Below are 15,448 nucleotides of genomic sequence, written 5' to 3'. Positions count from 1 at the left end.
CAAAGAGGCGATTACCAGCAGTTCCGGCAATGTCTACTGTCTCGTATGAAAATTCCCCAGCCAATGAGTGTTTCTCTTATGTGGCTAACGCTAGGCTCATTTGCAGATGTCCTTGCCGTTGATGAGTATAATAGACTGATCGATCAAGAGGGATTTTAATCTCAAACTGGACTGGCGGTCACAACAGAGTTGTGCGCGACGGGCTGGATGTGCTGAAATGAGGTTGGATTGCTCACCGTGTAGCCTGAGCTTAACTATGCGCCGTGGAGGACGTGAAGACGGTGCGGCTGCTGAAGATGGTTCATACTAGTGGATATGCACCTTTCCGTGTGCCGAGAGCCTGGCCTGCTTGTATACTTCAGCGTCGTGGGATTGTCATCACTAACTTCTCCCAATGATGCGGGTATGGCATGATGCCATGACAGCGTACCTGCTAAGAAAACGGCGATCGCCCAATCTGCTACGGATGTGCGACCCACGTTCCGTCTATGGACATCCAGCTGTGTTGTGGAAAGATGGTCGGTCAGTGCGACACAGTGTGATGCATGTACGTCCTTTGGCGAGAGTGCGTCCACTTGTGGCCAAAATCCTTTCAAAGCCGGCGGCGTGGAGAGCTATGCACCAACTACGGACAAGGCAGTAACATCACATTTGAGTGATCCGGCAAAGTGTAGTGGTCTGAGATCTTCAATATCAGACGCAGTCTGTGATCGGCATCCGCAAGAGCTGCGATAACGTTCCACCCTCGCCTGTCAATTTTCATCATTTATTTGATGCTATTGCAGTGGGCTGTGTCAATTCGAAGTACTGTGTCTCATATGGGATTCTTAAAGCCCACCTTGGTCAGAAGTTTCGCGGTCAATGTAGTCGAAGATTGAATTGACAACGCAGAATTTTGATGGCAGCATGGTGTAGAGAGTTCATGTTGGTGATGCCCTGCGGAACATTGTTCCGATATCAAGCTCAGTTCTGTAGCACGACGTTGTGCATTCGCCGTTTGATAGACCCGGTCGTCGTAAGCTGGTAGCACTTGCGCACCATCATAAACCTAACACGCACAGCAATTGCGTGTGGTTAGAACCTATCCGGACACCGTGGACTGTATAATGAGGTGACCGAATGATCAGCGAGTGTAGCATTGATCATGGGTGCCATGTGTAACAGGCCGGTTGACAAGAACCCCCAAGGAACCATTGCGATCGCCCTGAAGGCCCAAACATATAACTATGTCGTCTGGTCCTCTGGGTTCCTCCCAACCAGAACAGGAAACATCAGATCTACGCTTTGGTAACTAGCACTATGTCTCACGGCAACCCCGGCATTTCCCTCCAAGTCACCGTCTACCTTGCTGAGAAGGACATCGATACGTTCTTCGATGCCCTCGGGTCGGTCTTTAATCGGATCGCCTCTGAGCCGTACTGCACGCTCTTCGAGGTCTACCAATCGATCGAAGACAAAGGGCAGATATTGATGTTGAAGAACTGGTACTGACTCTTCAGACCCTGGCAAGAAGCATGGACTAACACCTAGCGTCTATCTAGGTCATCGAGCAGGAAGTGGCTGACCGAGGTGCGTTCTCTTTGAGTAAGATCCGAGACTGCGCCACTGACACAGGCTAGGTCGGCATGCGTAGGCCTTACCTTGATGAGTATCATGCGATTGTCGAGCCGCTGTTCATCCGACCCAAGGAGGTCAAGATCCTAGATCGCAAGGGCGGAAAATGGAGCATTGTGAAGATAAAGAACGGGCAGATCTGGGACGGGGATGGTGATGGGCACGGTGGAGACGGAGACGGCGATGATGATGAAGACAATTTAGCCAGGGGCAAGAAGATATTATTTGAACGGACTTCCGGGGAAGAGCGTGCTGAGATGGACCAGTAGTGGCTGCTAAAACCGCGAGCTTGGAGAAAATGAATTCGATAATCAAGGCCAGTCCTCTTATCACACAGTCTCTCGCTCTAAATCAATCCCCTCACACAGCTACCTTTTTGTTCCTAGGGGTGACTCTGCACTGGAAGCCCACTGGTATAGAGAACCACGCCGTGTGCGTTTTCCACTCTCCGGAATTCACAAGCTCAAAGTCAAACCCTAGCACAAGTTCGGGTATCACCTTGTACATTTCCAAATAGCTGATGTTCTTACCGATACAGGTACGTGCGCCCTGTCCGAACTGGACGGTGTGATTAGCAAGGCGGACGATGCAAGTACGGAGGTTGGCGCGAACCGTGAGAAAGTTGGATTCGTACTCTGCTAGCACTGATTTATCCTGGTCGATCCACCTCTGAGGGCGGAACTCATCCGCGCCTGGGCCAAAAATGGTGGTGTTTCGGTGCGCCACCCAGGGGTTGACGCCAACAGTTGTCTGCGTGTGTCGCCTTAGTTGCTGTGTACAATCTGTGTAGCGCAGGTAAGGTAAACAGATCCGCACCGCTATGGACTGACCTTCTCGGGAAATACTCTCCCTGCAAGCGTAAGACCCCCTTTAGATACCACGCGAGGGAATGTAAAGGCTGCAGCAGAATGTAGCCGAAGACTCTCCTTTATCACTGCCTCCAGGAAAGGCAGGGCTCGGGCCTCTTGGAAGGTAATTGGTGAGGAAACCCTAGCCTGCTCTTTCGCAACCTCTAGCTCTTTGCGCAGCGTAGCCAACGTCTGGGGTGACCGGAGAAGATGGTACAGAATACCACTCAACGAGATTGATGTCGTGTCGGTTCCTGCGAGGACGTTTGCAAATGCGCTGACGTTTATATCGCGATCAATAACATTCCTTGACGAGCCGTGCTGCCTTTCCTGTAGGAGCTTGGTGACAAAGTCCACCGGTCCGGAGGGACTTGATGGTAGGGGTTTCGCCTTGATGGCCTCGATTTCGCCCTCGACGAATGTATTCAGCGGCAAGGACCCAATGAGTAGAACCCCAGTTTCACTAGAATGTTGTGAGCTCGGACAAAAAGACCTATTACGGCGGTATAGTTGTTCATCGTATCCAGCATTCTGATGAGACCTTGGATATCCTGCCCGCTCTGCAGAAACCCGAACCGCCGAGAAAACTGCGAGCCGAGTGTTAGCCAGCGTGTCGCTCACAATAGAAGAGAAAAGCCCAATGGCACAATACGGTAATCTGCCCGATCACATCAAAGGCATAGAATTGAAACCACCGACCCATATCCACCGACTGGCCCAAGGTCGCAAACTCATTCAACTTGGACTTCAGAAGAACGGTGCACTCATTGACAGAGGGTTCGTATCCTAGCAAGCTAGTCATAGAGTAAGGTTTTGCGACCTTGCGCCGTGCAGCCCCATGTGTGTGCGGATCCAGGATGTTGAAGAGATTCGGCCACTCGGGATGGCCCCACGGGATGTACCAGTCCCCCTGCATAAGCGAGTGAGGTTGTATCGACGAGAGAATGGGTCCATAGCATACCTTATGAAGCGACGATCCATGACCGTAAAGCGTTTTGATCGCAGTCGGGCTGTCGATGCTATACTGATTTGGTGCGATACGGACGATAGGACCTGGTAGATAGATGAGCAGTGGCATTCAGATAAAGATACCTCTAGTCAAGGCCGACCATATTGTTTATGCAGAGCTATATTGGTCCGTTGATAGCCACCGCTACTGTATTCCCTCGCGAGCCAGAGCCGTGTAAATCGAGCCAGAAATGGGCCAGGAATATCGAAAAGCGGGTCTGTCAGAGCTCGGTAGAGGTTGACGGTGAAAAGCACAAGGATTATGCAGGCAATAGTCTGAAAGAGGTTGGTGGCAAGGAGATCTAAGCCACGGATTATACTAGACATGGCCATTGTGGGATGAGTAGAAGACAAAGGTATGGTGTGTAGGTAAACGCATCGGGGACCAAACTTACAGAAGGGTAAGGTAGGCCTTATACGCTGCCTCTAACGACAAAGGAAGTCATGGTGGAGGTCCAATCCGGTACGACTCCGGGGAACTGTGTAGGGACCTGCAGCTCTGGTTAGTAGTTACGAAAAGCATCCGGGGAACGCCCTCTTCTGAATGTATGTCTTTCTTGTCGAAGCATCAAGCGTACGTAGCTAGGTATGTCAAGCTACCCACGCTCTCATATCTCTCTCATTGAACAGTGACCCCCTCCGTGCCCTAAACTCCTCCACCAACCGCTGTCCATAGTCATTCCCATTAGGCGTACGAAGAATGGTATGGATATGGTACTTCTCCGGCTGTTCATTCAACAAAAACACACCTGAATGATGATCAAACTCGACGAGAATAACCGGGCTCTGGATGCGGAAATAAAACGGATCATCATCTCCGTACCCGCCAATCCACGAGAAGTAGGTATTGGGCAGATGGGAGGTAATGTTGCGCATACGCGCCTGAAAGGGCCCTTCGGGGAGAAGTACTAGATAGGACTCGAGGATCTTCAGCAGAAGCGTCTGTTGCTCAGGCGGCATGTCGGTGGCGTTGATGCCTTCGAACGGGATTACGCGGTTGTCCTGGAAGGCACCGCCTATGTGACGCTGGGATCAGTGAGCGTAGAGTCATTATTGGGGGTAAGCTGGTAGAACGGAATACGCACCTGGTCTGCCGGGTTCCATCTACCGGGTGGCATCCGCTCGTCATGTAGAGCTGGGTAGATCTGCGCTGCTCGTTGCAAGTCTCGAGGTAGGGTTTGCATCAGTTGTAGGCCGTAGGTCTCTTCATCCTTGCACAAGGTGAGGCCATTCAAAGCCCCCGCATCAATGACCTGGGGATATGTCAGATGACGGAGAGATGAAAAGTGGGAAACCTTGGACTCACATTGGGCTCCGCGCCGATGAAGACTGGACCGATGGTCATCTGGCGGCCGAGAATAAATATATTCAGACAGAGATGATGGCCGTATAAGGCGAAACCCCAAGGCTCGTGGAGCGACGGGACGCCGAACAAAGCGAATCTTTGGAAGGAGTCAATTCCTGAAAGAGAAGGAAAGAGGGGCTGGAGGACTAACTGATAACTATTCCGATTTAGAATCGGCTTTGCGTTGAGCAATTCCCCGAGGAAGTGATTGATCTCCATTGCTGCGGTGATCTTCTCGTACCCCTTGGGACTGAGGCTGGCCTGGATGAGAAACATGATCTTTAGAATCTTGTCTCCGTGTAGAGATTCCAATCGAACGCCGGTCTCGAAGATCAACAATTCTGGATTTGACCATTTTCTCCTGAAACCTCTTAGCAGTAGAGGCTTGGTCGAACCAGAGATTGACTTACCATTCAGGCGAGTCGATAGCATGGGTACATCTGGAGCGTTCTTCTGGGGTCAAGATCCTCCAAACCTGCTCGGCCACCGCAACCTGATGCTGGTCAGACACGCTAGGATACGGGCAGCCGGTCTCACACCATCTCTCCACAGGAGCATCCTCATCTTGGATTTGGAACAGGCCATCTTGTCGCTGACCGTCGGTGGTAATGCCGACGAAGGGCTCGTTGAGCTTAGCAACCCAATTGTCGAAGATTGGAGCGGTCACGGGGGCAGTCAGAATTGCATTGGAATAGTGCTTCAGATCTGCCTAGTGGAGATCTCTCACTCGGGGGTTGTCTTGATGGTGGCGGTTAGCCTAACAGAAGGACTCAATTGGTAGACCCATACCTGGTGCAGGGACATATTCTCGGAACGACACAACAGTGTGCTCTCTCATAATGGCGCATATACAATGGCAATTGATACTTGAAAGCAGCCTATCTCGAGCTCATAACCATGTAATATCTGTGTAAATTACCATCCTGGGGAAGCAGCCCCGATGGGTCGTTGGAAGGTTCCCCGGAGAGGTCCACGGGAGATATTGCTCGTCGAACAACTACTTATAGCACCAACCGAGGCAAGTGCCTTGATGCAGACATCTTGAACAATCACCACCACATAGTTTTGCATCGTTGATCCGACGCGACCATGAGCGGCGACTTTGCGGACCGATACACCAAGGCCAACCTTGCCGCTGATGCAGCCGGTTTCGAGCCCGATCGCTTCCGGGCGATAATCAACAGACTAGAGGCTCTGAAACCTTCGGAAAAGCCAGGATATGCTACTGGGCTTGTCGTAAGATGATTCGGTTGACCGTTTCCGGGTTCACTGTCCATGATTGACCAGCGATCGAACAGAGCGCCATCCTGTGCGCTATGCGCCGCGGCGACATCGTGGCCGAACTGGTCCGCAATGCGACCGGGAATGAAACACCAGGCAAATTCGAGGAAATACTCACCGTCATTCGAGAATGTCTGACACTTGTTGTACCTTTTGCAGGGCTGCCCAATTGTATGCCCGCGGTGTTTGGTTTGGTGGCGGAGATTCGGGCAAGGGGAGTGGATGTAGAAGAAGGACCACAGAGGTTGTTCCGGAACAGATATATCCCCTTATCTTCCTGAGATGCTGATAACCCACGATAGACCGGGCTTCTCAGAGAGAGCCTACCATCCTATAGGCTTGGATACCTCCAAGGCCATCTATCGCGGAGTTGGCAACAGCGACGTGGCCGCGATGGTCGGACAATACTTTCCCGAAATCTGTAAGCACTGCCATGGTACTCCATAGTGAGTCCATTCTGACGAGCAGACTATTTTACCTTACTATGCACACACGACAATCTTTGGCTATCTCATCGGTGCCAGCAGTGTGCTGACGCTCAAGGAAGCTGAGCTGGTGGTGGCGTCGGCTATCATAGCGCTAGGGGCAGTAAGACAGGCTCAGAGCCACTGTAAGGGGGCAATGCAACTAGGTAATAGCGTTGAGGTTGTGGAATTGGTCGTTCAGGTCACGGAAGAGCTTGCGGGGTGGAACGGGGATTCAGTGCCGCAGCGACTGGATGTTCCAGCTCTTGCCCAAGAACTGGAGAAAACCCTTGCTCAGTAACAGTAAATAGGTTAACTCGCCGTTGGCTGAAATGGATTCAACGCCGCTGAATCAGCGGAGATAGAGGTCGGGGTCTCTAGGAATTATGCATTACTCGGGAATATCCCAGCCTCCACTGCCGTACAAGACCGTCCCTGCCCTGTCTCCTCCCCTGCCCCCTCCCTGAGTCCTTGTCATCTCCGGGTCATGCGAATGTGGGTGAGATCAGTCATACGTAGCTTCCTAGCCTCCCCCGCATCCAGGAGCTGCTAGACACTCAGGTGCATCCAGTTTCAATCTCCATATGTCTGTCTATATTCTATTACCATCGTATGTCGCGATGGATATAATTGCCTCACAACCGAAGCGAGTCACCCGTGCTTGCGATTACTGTCGAAAGAAAAGAGTGCGTCGGGATACCGTGCACCGCTTGGAAGACTGCTAACCCGTCCAGCTCAAATGCACAGCACATATTGTCCCCTGCATGAACTGCCGCCTATACGGCTCCGCCTGTACATACACTCTTCAGCACAATGGGCCCTCCAGTGTCAAGTCTACGATAAAAAAAACCCACCGCATCTCGAAGGCGTGCAAGAAGGAAGGCCACTCCGGCGGTATCACCAGGTCGGCAAAACAGCACCACAGTTGAACGACACAAGCTGCCAAATCAGTCACAGCCAATGCAGAACCTCTCGCATGTGGACACACAAAACACTGCCATCTCGCTAGAACTGAACTCCTCTTCCGTGGTGCCCGACTTTGATCAGTACGCCCGCGAGCTGGGTCTCATGTCGACTATGGCATGGCCCCCTGAGAGCGGACACCCCGGCTCACACAGTGATGGCCTAGATCTACATCAGCTGCCACCAAGCGAGGCCCTTGGTCAGATGGTTGGTTTTGCAACACCGGAGATGACCGGCGTGAATGTCGATACAAGATTGCAGGGCTCGTCATTACTTCCACAACAGAACGTCGAGCCATCCCTACCGCTGCCCGGCTTGGTTCTGCGTAAGGGCAACTCGGAAACCAAATACCTCGGTTGCAGCTCGGTAGGAACGACCATCTCAACGTGTCTCAGAACGGCTGCTGATGCCAACTCGGCGACCCTAAAAACCAAAAGTATTGACTACTTGGTGCAGGGAATTCGGCATCTAGACGAGCTTAGCATGCCCCCAAGCCCCTTCATTTCAGAACGACCTCTTCCCGACCCCCAGTTAACGGAGCGCTGTATGTCGGCCTATCTCAATAACGTCCACATATGCTACCCTATAGTTGAGATCGGAGATTTGGAAGGGTGGCGCAAAGCATATGAAAGCCTGATACACCAGCATGACCCGATCAAGTACTCCCGCCTCTGCCTGCTTACAGCGATCGGCTATCTCAGTCAGCGCTCGCAGCAGAATACCACCGAGCAGGAATCAATCCAGGCTATGCATGAGCACGTGTGGAGCTTGATATCCTCTGCGCTGGCTGTCCCCTATGCTGATTCGGTTGAGATTCTGCTCTTGCATACGGTATATTTGCTGTTTTGTGGGAAATCTGGTATTGCGTGGGTGACCTGTGGAATGGCCATCCGTATTGCCCAATCTCTAGGTCTCCATCGGTACACCTCGCCACGGCTGGAACTAGGAGAGGCGCAGCTCCGCCGCCGGACTATGCTGTGGGAAGTTGCATACGCACTGGATGCTTTTCTGTCTCTGTTAGAGGGTCGCCCACCTGCCACAACGGACCACCCTAGCCACGCTGTCCTGCTCGGCCAAGGACTCAAAGACCCGAATCACTTCCTCGTGGACGACCCAGCCGCGGACGTGCACTGGTGGCATGTTCAGTTAGCCTTTATTGCCAACCGTTTCTCCACAATACTCAACGGCGGCGGACTCGGCCCCTGTGTCCTCGAGGAGATTTCTATTCTCGATCGCGAGCTACTCCAATGGCGCGATAGCATCGCAATGGAATTCCGCCCTGAGCAGGAAAACCTTGCACAGGGGAATCTCTACCCAGCCGTGACCTGGTTACACCTGCAATACTTTAATCTCATGCGCACGATGCACTGGATTTCATTCATGATCCGCAGAGAAGGGCCCCAAAGCACACATCCCACACAATACGGGCCCAGAATCCGATCGAGTGAGACAATCTGTGTCATGGCCGCGCGGTCGGTAATTAAGACACTTAGTAACGCTGCCATAAAAGGCGAGGAGAATGTCCCACTGCTGGGGATTCCAATGTCCTATTGCATGGCTGCAGTCTCGGTACTGTTCCGCAAGGTTCTCGCGGAGCCAGATACGATTTTGGCGCGGACAAACCTCGAGTTTTTAAGGGCGGGGTCCACGCATATACTCCAGACATTGGCCCCAGGTGGGCCTATGGATCACTTTCGGGCACTCTTTACCGAACTGCAGCGGGTGGCAGAGGGGTCGATGGAGGGGGTGGGCTCGGCATCTACTTCTTGATACATGCATGGGAGGGGTTGAGGTCGACTGGCCTCTTGGATTCGAGCAGCTACTGTTTATACCCCGCTTCTATGGTCGCATACTTGTGTCTGCGATAGATGAGCCTTATCGCTACATAGTATAAGGGACTGTTCGTATCCTGCAACAAACCGATCACGGCTGATGGCCTCGTTGAACGTTGCTACACCTCCTGTATAATAACCAGGCTCGGTACACAATGCCGTGAGCATATGATTAGCGGTATAATTACCATGCGTCTCTTTACGATGATTGTTTACTATTTCGGCTCGGAATTCTGGTGCACCATATGCGCCGGAGAAAGGGTTGACAAGGAGATCTCAATGTTAGTGCCTCGGACGTTGACTAGGCGATCGACCGTGTGCTTCTTGCAGTGGCATGCCCGAATACAATAGTTTCATCGAGGGTATAAGTGAAGGATCCTTCCAAGTGGTTGTTCCCCGGAAGCGTCTGTTCCCCGGAAGTTGGACGGATAGCTTCACCCCGATGGTTTCTGCGCTCAGACTGAAACAAGTGGTATGATAGTCCTTTCCGAACTCTCTCCTGCTGGCCCTTCGGCCCGACAGCGCGAACGGACAAAAGCCGCTATGTCACAGTAGTTTGGCATCTGAAAATTGACATTTCCCTGACCCCGAGCAAGATGACGTCCGAAGGGCCCATCGCGAGCCTTCCTCTAACCGAGGCCCCCGAGCAGGCCAGCCCCAAGCAATACCGCAGTAGACACATGCGAGAGATTCCAGCCATCGCGGCGTCTTCTCCAATTGACCACATGGTTAGCACCGCCCGTGCTTTTCTAGACCCACCCCCGAGGGAGCGAAGTCGTACCTGTCCAAGAAAGCAACCGCACCGAAACCCTGGTCGACGCACAAGTCGAAAGCTCTTGACAAGCCCGAGCTGCTTCGCCAAGTTGGCATCTTTGATTTTCCCCCGCTACACGTTCGGTTGCAGTTTCTACGCGCATACATACAATATGTTCATCCCGGGCAGCCGTGCATTGGGTTGTCGCGTGCATTGGGTTGTCGCAGCTGGAACTGCCATATCGGGAACAGGACTGTGGTATCGGCATCGCCAGTCCGTTACTAACGTGGGCGCTACTTTCTGCTGCCTGTCCGTTTGTGGAGATCGAGGCAGTCGTGGCGACCGGATCGACAACCCGAGTGGACGCCCAGCAAAAGATGATCAAGAAGGCCAAGGTAAGTCCCTATTAGGAGCATGCTACCTCAGACCCGGGCTAAATAAACCTTAGTTGGTCGTCGAGGTGGGGCTTGAGAAGGATCTAATTGTCCAGATACAATCACTACTGCTCATATCGCTGTGGGAGGGCGAGTCTGACGGCCCAAAGGGGCCAGCGTACTGGCTGGAGCTGGCAATCTCAAAGGCCGAAAGAATCAAACTGCACGCGGATGATACAAATCGGGTACTTGAGCACAGACTGTGGTGGTGCCTATTCATCCGAGACGTCCAGTTGGCTCTGGCCCAATATAAACCCTGTCGGATCCGCGATGGTGACAACTTGACGCTCGACGCACCCACGCAGCTTCTGTTAGAGGACCAGGCTGTTCAGTCAGATTCATTATTCCTGGCAACACCACAAGGTCAAACTTTATATCAAACTCTCTTGTATCTTGGCTGCCCTATATGACACCTCTTGGGCAGTCGACTCCTCAGGCGACCTAAAGCCCACACTCTCTCCACGCTCCGGAATCTCACCCAGGGAACTCTCCTCTCACCAACGTGGGCTTGACAGCTGGATCCGAGATCTAGCACGACAAGCCCACAGCCCTGCCCACAGCCCTACCGACAACGCACCAGAAACCCTCCTCCTTGAACACACCGCTCTCAAAGTTGAGTATCTCTTCGCACAATGGGCCCTTCTCTCCCCCCGAGCCATGCATGAGGCTGCCGTCTCCCAGGCTATTCCACCCCGGGTCCTAGGGAGTATGACGCAGATTGTCTGCTTGTTCCGAAACCTGCATACCCGCGACCTGATGAGGCACCTGCCAGCCAGTGCCATGGTGGCGTTGGTATTTACCACAAGAGTATTTGCGGTGCATCTAGCGTCTCGCTCGGTAGAGGACGAGCAGGGAAGTTTTGCGAACCACATGGTATGTCTCGCGCTACTGAGGGCTATGCAAGATATACATGCCGTTCCAGATGTGGTGAATCCACTCATCCTAGGTTAAGGGGAAGTTGATAGTTCAGTCTCGGTTTTCTCCCGTTATAGATTTACTGGCTGTTGGTCCCCTGGTAGCGCGGGGAAAAAGGAATGACCTTGTGGATACGGCGCTTTAGACGAACCTAGGATCTGCCAGCTAACAGTAACAAGTAATGTGAAATAAGCTCGGTGTACCTAGGCTATGGCTAGTTGCGCTCCGGAAGAAACCTCGGTTATCGGGACCGAGAAGTGCACCAGACTGCCTCGCCCTGGCTTCAGTGGTACATACGTAGATTGCCTTTTGACCTCGTATGAAGTGTCGCTCCGGTCCGATCGGACCGCGAGACTCCGCAGAAAGAGGACCTATCGACCGGAACAGCCGGTCCGACCGCTACTGCGATGAACTGTGCGTAGGTTTGAATTTGATTTAATGAAGCTGGTGGAGCGGTAGCAAGCTAATCCAATGCTCAAACATGTCCCAATCCTCCAAAATCCCGTTGGCAGACCCCCTATGGCTGAACCGGAGAGCCAGCGCCTACTACACGGATTCCCATCGACGTCTTCAGCGCGAAGTCCGCCACTACATCGACACAGAGGTCATTCCGTTCTGTCATGAGTGGGAACAGCAAGGGTTTATTCCCGACGAGGTATATGCCCGGAACTGCCTGTAACTACGCCAACCCGGGCCAGCTAACAACAGGGTAGGTCTACCGCCGCCATGCAGAACTCGGCTACGTCGCTGCAACGCCCTTTCCTCTCCCTACATCGAACATCGGATCCCAACGGCTACCAGGCGGTGTTCTGCCCACCGAATGGGATGGCTTCCACGACCTAGTCTTGATCGACGAGATCGCGCGGTGCGGCTATCTGGGTGTGATCTGAGCACTGGGATGCGGAAACTCAATCGGTGCACCACCGGTGATCAATTTCGGGAGTGAAGAGCAGAAGGCTCGATTTCTGCCTGGGATGTTGAGTGGCGAGACGAGGTTTTGTTTGGGGGTTACGGAGCCGGACGGCATACCTGCCACCTTATTGATCAGGATCCAGCTAACAGCACGTAGCTGGGTCGGACGTGGCGGGACTTACGACAACAGCGGGGAGGAAGGGGGATGTCTATATTGTAAATGGGGCAAAGAAGTGGATTACCAATAGTATCTTTGCCAATTACTGCACCGCTGCAGTTCGAACGGGCGGCGACGGAGTGGGAGGGATATCAGCACTGGTGATGCCACTCAAGCAACGCGGCGTCACATGTAGGAAGATTGAGGATTCGGGGGTCCACGCAAGTGGTGAGTTTATTCTTACCTTGCAGTCGATTATGCGCACAGGCTAATCAGTACTCAGGATCAACATACATTGGTTTCGACGACGTGGAAGTCCCTGTGGCGAACCTGTTAGGGGAAGAAAACAAGGGGTTCCCGATTATCATGAGCAGTTAGTTCCTCGCTGCTACCTTGGAGATCTGAGAACTGACATGAGACATAGATTTCAACCACGAGCGCCTCTGGCTAGCCTGTACATCACTCCGTCTCGCGCGCGTTTGCATCGAGGACGCCTATCGCCACGCGATCACCCGCGAGACATTTGGCAAGAAGCTGATAGGCAACCAGGTGATTAGGGCCAAACTTTCAGAAATGGGCCGTCTGGTTGATTCCGCCTATGGCTGGATGGAGCAGCTAGTATACATGGCCGAGAGCTCGAACAAGCACGGGACGGATCTGACGATGGGTGGCTTGTTCGCGAATCTGAAAGTTCTCGCTGGTAGAACACTAGAAAGGGTGAATCGAGAGGCTCAACAGGTCTTGGGTGGGCTTGGATACTCGAAGAATGGTCGTGGGGCGCGTATTGAACAGATTGGTCGGGACCTTCGGGTTATGGTTGTTGGGGGTGGCAGTGAGGAGATTCTGTCTGAACTGGCGGTTAACCAGGAGATCAAATGGAGTAAGCTATGATGCACCTGAAACTAGATACTAGACTACGCGAAAGCATCTTTGCCGTGTATAATTGGTCCCCATGGTTCCGGGGAAGAGAACGAACCCCCGACTAAGCCCCGGACACAGCACACCGCTAGTGTTGCAATGGTTTATCAGGCCTCCCACGCTCTTCAGACACCTATCCATTTATTTCCCGACTTCTACTTCCTCCTCATTGTTGCTATGACTACCCCCCTGAGCCGGACGGAAGGGAACAGCTTGAAGCGCATCCGACAGGCTTGCGCGACATGTCGGTACAAATCGTCCATTACTAACTTACCGCAGAGAACAGATGGCTAATCTAATGCAGTCGTCGAAAGACCAAGTGTTCAGGGGAGCGACCGCTTTGTGCCCATTGCCGGCGCAGCGGTCTATCGACATGTGTCTACGAAGCCTACACCAATAACTCAGACACAACCCTGGCAGAGTCCTCCATCGCTACCACTGCAGATGTACACCCCCACTGTAGATCCCAATGGCCTTCTCTTGCTGACCAAAATTAAAGCCGGAAATTGCGCGGCGTCTTGACAGGCTCGAGTCACTGCTCGGTCACCTGAGCCAAGGCAGCCCCAAGGCATACGAGTCAGTTCTCGCTTCCAGTGGATTCCAATGAACTCCAATAAATGACCCATTTGCTGACTATCAGCCTCTAAGCTTCCCTATTATAGCTTTGGAAGGGTTTAGCCCCGGTGAAGGGCACTCTGTTGCTGACAATGTACCCATGGGCCGAGTATGCCATTCTGCAAGCTTTGGCAATCCCAACAGGTAGGTTGGGCAATTGTTCGTCACGATGCATGCTCATAATACTCCCTTCAGCAATGTTCTACCTCCTCAGCAAGTCATAGATTCTCTCGTTGACACCTACTTTCGCTCCGTTCATAATCAGCCGTACTCGTTTATTCAAGAAGGCTCCTTCTGCCGACGACTGGAAGATGGTTTAGTCCCTAAATGCTTACTTCTCTCTGTTCTTGCCACTGCCCTTCGCTTTTCGGCAGAACCATACTACGAGGGTCAGAAACAGCAAGCTACGGAACTGTATTCGCGGGCATCCTGGCTTGCAGTCGTCGATGAATATCTCACCACCGACCTGGGGCCGCGCATCGAGGTTGTTCAAACAATGTGCCTACTGGCCATTATCGATTACACAGGTGCTAGCGACCCCTCACAAGGCCTACCAAGAAAGATCTCAGTGCCGGGCTAACTGTTGATACAGCCTGTCGTGTGAACGCGGCCTGGTTAAAAGTAGGTATTGCAGCGCGTGCCTCGCAGGATCTACGCCTCATGCTTGAGCTGAGCAGCGCTCTGCCAGTTCTGGACCAGGAAGAGAGACGGAGAATCTTCTGGTCCTGCTACCTCCTTGATCGGCTTATTTCCTGCAGTCAATCCCGTCCTCTTGCGATACTGGATAGTGACTGCAGATTGCAACTCCCGTGTGATGACATTGAGATGGCATACCAGCGTGATGGATGTAAGAACACTATAACACTCAATGAGCTCTTCACTTCGAACTGGACGGGCAAGGAAGCTCTGAGCCCGTTCTGTCTTGTGGTTCTGATGGCGTCGGCCCTCGGAAGATGCACGAGATACGTCCACTGGGCCATGCAGCGAGACAACATAGCCCCCTGGAGCAGTGAGTCCGAGTATTGTCGGATCGACTCGCTGTTACTTCTTCTGGAGCCATACACCAAGTTGCATGACATCGGTATCGCTCGTTCGAGCGGCGGAGTAGCACCTGCAACCGCGCCATTGAACTCTAACTCAGGGCAAGTCGTTTTCGCCCATGTCGTATTCCACCTTTCGCACTGTCTGCTGAGCCATCCTGTCATTGTCCGTGAGATACTCCATTCTTTCGGGGAGCATGTCCCAGCCCGCTTCATGCCACGGGCTATGGAAGCCGCAATCGATCATGCAAAGTTACTGGTAGATCTAGTATCTCACGCGGCCGACGCTGGCTTGTCACCTCATGCATCTCTCTATCCATATGCATTGGTAGTTGCTGGGGGAGTTCT

General features: G+C 52.7%; 7 protein-coding genes across 7 annotated transcripts; 5 read left to right on the top strand and 2 right to left on the bottom strand.

Annotated features, from left to right (window-relative positions):
- Positions 1-1,299: 1,299 nt before the first annotated feature.
- BJY04DRAFT_214837 (putative quinol monooxygenase) lies at positions 1,300-1,883 on the top strand (the record flags this gene model as incomplete). The annotated part of the gene is made up of 3 exons (XM_073715330.1): positions 1,300-1,484; positions 1,542-1,569; positions 1,620-1,883. The coding sequence occupies 3 exons, from the start codon at positions 1,300-1,302 to the stop codon at positions 1,881-1,883; spliced, it is 477 nt and encodes a 158-aa protein (XP_073574768.1).
- Positions 1,884-1,974: 91 nt separating this feature from the next.
- Positions 1,975-3,803, bottom strand: BJY04DRAFT_214836 (cytochrome P450; the record flags this gene model as incomplete). The annotated part of the gene is made up of 7 exons (XM_073715329.1): positions 1,975-2,172; positions 2,227-2,364; positions 2,445-2,873; positions 2,927-3,049; positions 3,115-3,372; positions 3,424-3,515; positions 3,572-3,803. 7 exons carry the CDS (start codon positions 3,801-3,803, stop codon positions 1,975-1,977), a joined length of 1,470 nt encoding a protein of 489 aa, XP_073574767.1.
- A 191-nt stretch (positions 3,804-3,994) lies between these two features.
- BJY04DRAFT_232448 (DUF3500 domain-containing protein) lies at positions 3,995-5,653 on the bottom strand (the record flags this gene model as incomplete). Its single annotated transcript, XM_073719758.1, has 7 exons — positions 3,995-4,496; positions 4,556-4,723; positions 4,777-4,912; positions 4,967-5,176; positions 5,226-5,512; positions 5,543-5,553; positions 5,605-5,653. 7 exons carry the CDS (start codon positions 5,651-5,653, stop codon positions 4,062-4,064), a joined length of 1,296 nt encoding a protein of 431 aa, XP_073574766.1. The 3' UTR covers positions 3,995-4,061.
- Positions 5,654-5,904: 251 nt separating this feature from the next.
- BJY04DRAFT_214834 (uncharacterized protein) lies at positions 5,905-6,861 on the top strand (the record flags this gene model as incomplete). The annotated part of the gene is made up of 4 exons (XM_073715328.1): positions 5,905-6,051; positions 6,114-6,340; positions 6,399-6,517; positions 6,644-6,861. The coding sequence occupies 4 exons, from the start codon at positions 5,905-5,907 to the stop codon at positions 6,859-6,861; spliced, it is 711 nt and encodes a 236-aa protein (XP_073574765.1).
- Positions 6,862-7,520: 659 nt separating this feature from the next.
- BJY04DRAFT_214833 (fungal specific transcription factor domain-containing protein) lies at positions 7,521-9,293 on the top strand (the record flags this gene model as incomplete). The annotated part of the gene is made up of 1 exon (XM_073715327.1): positions 7,521-9,293. One exon carries the CDS (start codon positions 7,521-7,523, stop codon positions 9,291-9,293), a length of 1,773 nt encoding a protein of 590 aa, XP_073574764.1.
- Positions 9,294-9,951: 658 nt separating this feature from the next.
- On the top strand, positions 9,952-11,494 carry BJY04DRAFT_214832 (fungal specific transcription factor domain-containing protein; the record flags this gene model as incomplete). The annotated part of the gene is made up of 4 exons (XM_073715326.1): positions 9,952-10,252; positions 10,299-10,504; positions 10,558-10,906; positions 10,968-11,494. The coding sequence occupies 4 exons, from the start codon at positions 9,952-9,954 to the stop codon at positions 11,492-11,494; spliced, it is 1,383 nt and encodes a 460-aa protein (XP_073574763.1).
- A 445-nt stretch (positions 11,495-11,939) lies between these two features.
- Positions 11,940-13,418, top strand: BJY04DRAFT_232447 (acyl-CoA dehydrogenase family protein; the record flags this gene model as incomplete). Its single annotated transcript, XM_073719757.1, has 6 exons — positions 11,940-12,113; positions 12,172-12,339; positions 12,409-12,481; positions 12,528-12,755; positions 12,811-12,900; positions 12,952-13,418. 6 exons carry the CDS (start codon positions 11,940-11,942, stop codon positions 13,416-13,418), a joined length of 1,200 nt encoding a protein of 399 aa, XP_073574762.1.
- Positions 13,419-15,448: the final 2,030 nt, after the last annotated feature.

This window comes from Aspergillus karnatakaensis, assembly GCF_047715665.1.
Source record: "Aspergillus karnatakaensis strain CBS 102800 unplaced genomic scaffold BJY04scaffold_8, whole genome shotgun sequence".
In the NCBI taxonomy this organism is placed as follows: Eukaryota; Fungi; Ascomycota; class Eurotiomycetes; order Eurotiales; family Aspergillaceae; genus Aspergillus; species Aspergillus karnatakaensis.
This window is presented reverse-complemented; position numbering and strand designations above follow the sequence as displayed.